This window comes from Beta vulgaris, chromosome 9 (genome assembly GCF_026745355.1).
Source record: "Beta vulgaris subsp. vulgaris cultivar EL10 chromosome 9, EL10.2, whole genome shotgun sequence".
Classification (NCBI taxonomy): domain Eukaryota; kingdom Viridiplantae; phylum Streptophyta; class Magnoliopsida; order Caryophyllales; family Amaranthaceae; genus Beta; species Beta vulgaris.
In genome coordinates this window covers 50,777,607-50,785,377 of record NC_079210.1, presented here as the reverse complement: position 1 = coordinate 50,785,377, position 7,771 = coordinate 50,777,607, and the positions used below count along the sequence as shown (strand labels likewise).

At 36.7% G+C, this 7,771-nt stretch overlaps 2 protein-coding genes across 2 annotated transcripts in view; both read left to right on the top strand.

Moving 5' to 3' along the window:
* The first annotated feature begins 881 nt into the window (after positions 1-881).
* On the top strand, positions 882-3,713 carry LOC104904577 (desmethylxanthohumol 6'-O-methyltransferase). The gene is made up of 2 exons (XM_057392085.1): positions 882-1,802; positions 3,195-3,713. The coding sequence occupies exons 1-2, from the start codon at positions 1,021-1,023 to the stop codon at positions 3,499-3,501; spliced, it is 1,089 nt and encodes a 362-aa protein (XP_057248068.1). The 5' UTR covers positions 882-1,020; the 3' UTR covers positions 3,502-3,713.
* Positions 3,714-5,579: 1,866 nt separating this feature from the next.
* LOC130590242 (chavicol O-methyltransferase-like) overlaps positions 5,580-7,771 on the top strand; it is a 5,546-nt gene continuing 3,354 nt past the window's right edge. Inside the window, exons 1-2 of the mRNA XM_057392299.1 lie at positions 5,580-6,179; positions 6,766-7,045. Coding sequence (XP_057248282.1) covers positions 5,760-6,179; positions 6,766-7,045 — 700 coding nt within the window. The 5' untranslated portion in view covers positions 5,580-5,759. The remainder of the gene's footprint in view (positions 6,180-6,765; positions 7,046-7,771) is intronic.

Sequence of the window (7,771 nt, the reverse complement as noted above, 5' to 3'; positions counted from 1 at the left end):
AATTATCACAACGAATTAGTGAGAAATAATGATTTTAGGTTCGCGAATCAACAACACTGTCGCAAAAGAACCCTAGAAATTGGGGAAAACCCCCAAGAATCGATAAATCGTTCGATTCGAGGTTCGAAAAGATGATTTGTGAATGAAATTAGATGATAAATGGGATAATCGAATCCTAATTGCTCAATTATGAGCATGAATTCAGAAAAATTCGAACAGAAAATTTTTGGGGAAAATATGATGAATTATGGATTTGATTTGAACAAAAATTTGTGCGAAATTTACGAGCTAGGATCATTCCCGCTCTGATACCATGTTAGAATTCTCAATCTATGGGGGAAAGAAATGGTATTCTGCCATGGAAGATGGCAGAGGTTGAAGAAGAGAGAAACAGAGGAGAGAGAAAGTAGAGAGAGAAGGAAAAATATTCTGTATTATGTTTGTGTTAAGTACAACTCTATTACATTTGTTGTTATATATGTATATCATGTGATACTAACAACTAATCTATGTTATATCACTAAAGCTAACTAACCACTACAACTAATTACAATGCTAACCACTTTGCTTATTGAGCTAACTATGCTATATTCCAACAAAGTGTGAAGTGTATAGCTTCAAAGTTACTTTTGCTCATATACAATTTATTAGTTGTGTTTTTAATGTATCCATAATGTTCTAATTATTGTTGACTTATTTAAAAAGTAGTATATAATCATTCTAATATCTTAGTTCCTTTTTATTATTAAGTAGTCTAATAATTATATAAGTTATAAGTAGTACTCCAACTATTTTAATATTATGTTAAATTTAGGGGAACAACAACAACAATAATAGTTGTATGGGTTTAAGAAAAAGCACTAATCAAACTCTTCCTGAATTATATACATATATATATGTTCATGACTTCATGTGACACTCCATACAAGTATAACTGCATAACTAGTACTCAAACCAAAATCAAAACTAAGTATTGTAATTGTTAAGGAGTACGTAGAAATATTATTAGCCGAGAGAAAAATGCCGATCAATGAATTAGTACTAGGAATAAATGTTACCAAGGATGCTGAACTCCTCCAAGGCCAGGCCGAGGTGCACAAGACCATCTTCGCCTATATAGATAGCCTAGTGCTAAGATCTGCTGTAGAGCTTCGCATCGCCGATATCATTTACTCGCATGGCCAAGCAATGAGCTTATCTCAAATAGCCTTAAAAATAGACTCTCCTTCCCTTGATATAATGTGTCTTGAGCGTATCATGCGTATGCTAGTTCGAAATAAAATCTTCACCGCTCATTGCAATGAACAACCATCAGGAGAAACCTTAACCTTGTATGGTCTAACCACAACCTCTAAGTGGCTTTTGCATGATCAAGAGCTTAGCCTAGCTCCTACGATTCTAACCTTCACCGACTTTCGATCAGAAACAGCGTACGAGATTAGTCGTTCGATCAAAGAAGGTGGGATCCCTTTTGTTAAGGCTCATGGAGAGTCTATTTGGGAAATGGCATCTAACCACCCTGAGTTTAATAGCATGTTTAATAGTGGTATGGCTGCTATAACTAGAACTGTAATAGATGCTGTTATCAAAGGGTATAAGGATGGGTTTAGTAAGTTGGAAGGCAGTGTTGTTGATATTGGGGGTGGCACTGGAAAGTTGGTGGCTAACATTGTTAAAGAATACCCTCATCTTAAGGGTATTAATTTTGATTTGCCTCATGTTGTTGAAAATGCTCCTTTACATTATGGGGTTACTCATGTTGGTGGTGACATGTTTAAGGAGATTCCTTCTGCTAACAATATTCCAAAAGGTAAGTAATGTTTTTTTGACTTATAGCAATATATTTTCATTTTGTTTTTATTAATAGCTTCACTATATTTGATTGAGCATGTATATTAAATGTATTTATAATTTACTAATATACTACTCATCTTACATTTGTACTATCATGTTGTTTCAGGCTTCCTGAAGGCTAGGCTTACCCTTCATGAAAAGTCACACAATTTATATGGATTTTAGTGAATTTAATTCCGATAATAGTAGACCTATAAATTGCTCAGAGTTGTGAACGGGTTGGGTCATGTCGGCCCATTTGAGGGGCCACCGAGCCTCATGCCCGCACACATGATGGGTCGGTGGGACTCATGCCACCTCAAGTTGGGTTTATAATAGGCAAAAGAAAATTGTGTTGGGCTAGACTCATTTCTAAATTTTATCGAGACGGCTCAAGCACGACCTAATGGACCCTCCTTTACGAATCTTATCGTTTTTTTTCTTATCTGGTTTAAATGAGTGGGCTTAGAGGCAGGTTGATCCATCATACTCGTGCTAGGCTCAGGCCAATTTTTTTTATAGATTATGTCTCTAAGTGGCCCACGACTAGGGGTGATAATGAGCGTGACAAGCTCGCGAGCGGCTCGACTCGGCTCGGTCAGGTCAAAGCTCGGTCAAAGATCGACTCGAGCTCAGGCTCGGCTCAAGACTTAAATGAGCCGAGCTAGGGAAAGCTCTGCTCGTAAAGTTTGTGAACAGCTCGATTATTATTTTATACTAAAAAAATATTTTGTATTAAAAAAAAATTTATATTAAAAAAAAATTTATATTAAAAAAATATTTTTATATTAAAAAATTGTTTTATATTAAAAATTGTTTATATATATTAAAAATTATATTAAGTATTTCTTTTAAGATATTAACTAAGGTATATAATAGAAGAAAGAGCTCATGAACCTAAACGAGTTCACGAGCCGAGCTCGAGCCGCAAATTCTAATCACGAGCTCGAGCCGAGCTCGGCTCCCCCAAGCTCCGCGAGCTCACGACCCGAGCTGAGCCCATGAAAAGTTAAACGAGCTCGAGCCGAGCCTAGTGCTATTCGGTCTCGGCTCGCTCGATAAGCACCCCTACCCACGATCCATCATAATGCCTTTGTGCCATACAGGGCTAGTGGCAGCAGGCTGGGACGACGACCTGGTTCCAATTTGGCACATCTATACAAATATAGAAATTGTATATTATAGGGGTTTGATCCCGAAATCTCAAGTACATATACTAAAGTCTTAACCACTAGACTAAATTGTATTTAGTGTTATTTATCAATTATCATAAAGTTCTACAAACTTTGTAGTTAACAGTATCTCCTCATGTACATGGTTAAATTAGTGCATTTCTACTCAATAAATTCTTCTTAATTTTATGTGATGCAGAACGTTTTGCATAATTGGACGGATGAAGATTGCTTAAAAATCCTAAAGAACTGTCAAAAGGTAGTATCCGAGAAGAAAGGAAAAGTCATAATTGTTGAAGTAATTCTTCGCCCTGAACGACATGAAATGTTTGATGATACAGCCATTGCTCTTGATATTTTGATGATGACAAATACCATCCGTGGCAAAGAGAGGACTGAGGATGAGTGGATGAAATTGTTAAAGGAAGCTGCCTTTACTTCCTTCAACATCATTCCACTTCAATCTGTTTTCTCTATTATTGAAGCCACATCTTGAAGGAATTTATTATACATTATACTGTATTACTTCTTCCGTTTCTTTTTACTCGCTACACTTCTCATTTCACGGACTCCTAGGCAATTTTTGGAGAAGAGAGAGGTAGAGAGTAAAAAGAAAAGGGACCCATGTGGGAGGAGAGAGATAGAGAGAGTTTATTGCCCAAAAAAAAAAAGTGTAGCAAGTAATGTGAAACTTCCAATAATGGAAAGTGTAGCGAGTTAAAAAGAAACGGAGGAAGTATATAATAAAAGCTTTCCAATATATGTAACATTCGGGAACTATTCCACTTATGCGAGTATATTATTAGGGACAGAAGAATAAATTATCTTCAATTTACGATTAATGTAATAAAGTTATGATGTTGAATTATATACTTTGCCTACTGTTTGTCATTGGAACTTAGATAATAATGCTTTATCTTATTTTGCCTAGAGCCAAAATGTGAGGATTGACCATGTCCAAGAAAATAATAAGTGAAAGTGCAGCATTTGGGACTAGCGGTGGGCATGGCCAGGCCAGCATGTGGGCCGGACCGGCTCGTTGTCCGTTACGTGGGCCTATCACAGTCAAGAAATTTTATTTATTTACATAACTATATATGTATTTAATTTTGTTCCCAAATCTCATATATGTGTTTGATAAATTTGGTATGACTAAAAATGGACCTTGGTAACCCAATACGGAAGAGAGGTCGGTCCACATACAAGCCCAAAGGAGGCTAAAACCAATTGACAATAGTAGAGAGTAGCTCCTCTACCTTATATTGTGGTACTTTCTCTCCTCTTTCTCCAATGTGGGACAACTCACATATGCACAACATACATGGGGTTTAACATTGTCCTAAAGTATTAGTAACATATCTGCCACCTTGGCCGACTCGAGAGTTATAGTATTCTCGTCTATCGTGTAACGGATGGTTACAAAGAAAGAAGGTTTAGGGACTCGAACCAATAAGAGAGAGAAGCAGAAGAGTGACCCAATGACCATCCAATCCGCAACTTTGTTGCCCTTTCTATACGTACATGCAAACTCTTCACCTCCTGAAACAACTTTAGATGTCCTCAAACAACTTTAGATCTCCAGGCGTATATATCTGCAATCAAAGAGTTAATAATCCAAGAAATTTTTCATAATTTTTTGATAGATTGAATCACTATTAGATTATCTCCTTCGACAATTAATTTCTTAGTTCCAAGAAAAACATCACCCTTCACCATTTCTCTTAACCCCATAGCTTTAGCCTACACAATCGAAAAAGAACCTGCATGCAATACCTTTAATTTAATTTGGCTCCACACATCTGCACATCCTCCAAATAATCGATCTCTAATATAATAATGAAACCAAAGGAGGCATGCCCATTATCAAGTTTAGAACCATCAAAAATTAATTTAAAGAAACCCTTCAAGAAAAAGAGAGTAAACAACAGAAAACCAATAGGAGCTTGACCTAACCGGCTAGCATGGTTATTGTTAGAAACTGATATAGAACGCAATGGCAGAAAGAGAAAGGTTTCAAGACTGTGCCGTGGTAGGAGACCACTAACTTGAAAGCAATTACGGCCCAACGGTGGTAATCGATCTTGGCCGGAATGCTCACCAAGGTTAACACAGTAGCCTAGAATGCCACCACTAGCAGAATAAGCTTTGGAGAAAAGCACAAAACCCAGGAAAAGAAAGAAGAAGAAGAGAAGAAAAGAGAAGGAAGAGAGTGTTTGTGTTATGTGTACTTAACTGATTAGAAGGCACTGATTTTATAGAAGAAAATCAGGCCAAAAACGGACGGCAATAAATGGGCGGATCACAAGGGATTGCCATCAATCCTGTAACGGTCAAACCGTTACAAATCTCCAACAGTCACAAAATCGTCACATACGCGCTCAGTCCCGGGTCCAAAACTTTAGTTAAGTTAGGTCCCCAAGGCCCTAGCCCAATCTGGGCAGGCGACGTGCGCGTGTGATAGCAAGCCCAAACCAACCATGACATCCAACCACAAAAGCATCTCAAGTACCAACTTAATGTAAGGAAGGAGGGAATAATAAATTCTTTTTTTCTCTCTAAAACCCTAGCCTCCCTCCTTTTCTTTTTCTCTCTAAAACCCTAGCCTCCCCTACTTCTTCTTTATCAGTTAGGGGCTGTCATGGATGATTTCATCCATGGTATTCCCCCTTTTTCCTTTTATTTTCAGTTTTTAGTTTATTTTCTTATTTTGTTGAATAAATTAGTATCTCTTTATGAGATTTTTGAAACCATGTTATGGGGGTTTTAGTCTCCGTTATGGAGATCTCCTTCTCCCCTATGGGAGTTGTGAGTGTGGTTGTTTTGTTTTTTTTAGGTATGAGAAATTGTTCTTATTGGTTGAAGTTCAAAACTCAACATGAAGGTATTGGAATCTTGGATGCGGTTAACATGGCTCGATCAAGAATGCTCTTCCCAAACTATGTCAGAATGATAGACTTCCTCATCAATGTTGTTGAGTTAGAAGGCAGTCTTGTTGATGTTGGGTGTGGCGTTGAAAGGTTAGTGGCCAATATTGTTAAAACATACCCTCATATTAAAGGCATTAATTTTGATGTGCCTCATGTTGTTGCTAATGCTCCCTTACATCCCGGTGTCACCCATGTTGGTGGTGACATTTTTAAGGAGATTCCATCCGCCGAAAATATCATCATCAAGGTAATGTTGTTTCACGTACATTTTCATCTAATACATTTCATCTTGTTTTGTGATGATAGTCGTTATATTAGGTAAAATTGCCCTCAACATCCCAAACTATGATGCGGGTGCACTTACCACCACGAACTTTGACTACTAGCTAAAACACCACCAACTATGGACTTAGGTGCAATTTATATCATAAATGACACGATTGTTCATTTTCTCATCGAAGACGGTACTGAATCCTCATTAATTTGAGGAGCTTAGAGCTATATACTAGACTAGCATAATTTCACATTAAGTCACGTGCTACTATATCCTGACCTCAAACTGGACCAGCTCGCTATTTCCTTTATATGTCATATTAATATATTATCAAGCATTATTAAGTAAACCAAGTGTTAAAAAAAACTTTAATTATATTAACTTGAGGTATTTATACAATTTTAATTAGTTCATAAATCTTGGTATTGAGCTATTCCCATGATATTGAATCATGTCTACAGTCTACATTATTAATGCTTATTATAATTCGTACAGTTTACTTAACACAATATATACTGCATATCCATAACGTAACTTAATTTGTTTTGTGTGAATGTAGTCCGTTTTACATGATTGGGATGATGAGGACTGCTTAAGGATCCTAAAGAACTGTCAAAAAGCAGTATCCCAGAAAAAGGGAAATAAGGTGATAATTGTTGACATCGTTCTTCATCCTGATGGAGAAGGGTTGTTTGATGATGCAGCCATTGCCCTTGATATGTTGATGATGACAAATTGCATTGGTGGCAAAGAGAGGACTGAAAATCAATGGAATAAATTGTTGAAAGAAGCTGGATTTACACACCTCAACTCACCCCTTTACCAACTACAATGTCACTGTCCATTATTGAGGCCTTTCTTCACTAATCAAGTGTTGCCAAATCCTCCTAGCCTCCCCCCTCTCTCTCTTTTTTCTATAAAATCCTAGCCTCCCTTACCCTTTCTTCATCAGTTACGGACTGTCATGGATAATTTCATCCATGGGAATCCCGTTTTCCACTTTTATTTCCAGTTATTAGTTCATTTTCTTGTTTTGTTGAATAAATTAATATCTCTTTATGAGATTTCTTCAAACCCTATTATAGGTTTTTAATCTCTATTATGGAGATCTCCTTCTCTCCTATGGGAGTTGTGAGTATGGTTTTTTATTTTTAGGTATGAGAAATTGTTCTTATTAGTTGAAGTTTGAGACTCAACATGTAAGGTATTGAAATTTCGGATGCGGTTAACCTGGCTCGATCAAGAATACTCTTCCCAAAGTATGTCAAAATTATAGACTTCCTCATCAATAGCTGTTATGTTTGATTCAGCAAATACAAAGGGCTGCGTTGTATTGCTCGATCTTCATTATAATTTCTTCGAAGACGAATTTTATTTAACCTTGTTAATTTAATTGAATTTGATTTTTCTTTAATATCTATTGTAGATGTCGTTTGACCTTCAATTAATTAAATTTTTCTTTAAAAAAAAGTGTTGCCAAATCCTCAACATCCATCAGGCGATTAATAATTCACGCAATTTATAGTAATACTAGTTATTAGGCCCGGGCTATGCCCCGGGTAAGA

Bases quoted from the DNA above. Each gene is read 5' to 3' on its own strand.
- LOC104904577 (XM_057392085.1), top strand. From the start codon at position 1,021: ATGCCGATCAATGAATTAGTACTAGGAATAAATGTTACCAAGGATGCT. The intron at 1,803-3,194 runs TCCAAAAGGTAA...TTCTTAATTTTA, and splicing joins ATTCCTTCTGCTAACAATAT to TGTGATGCAGAACGTTTTGC.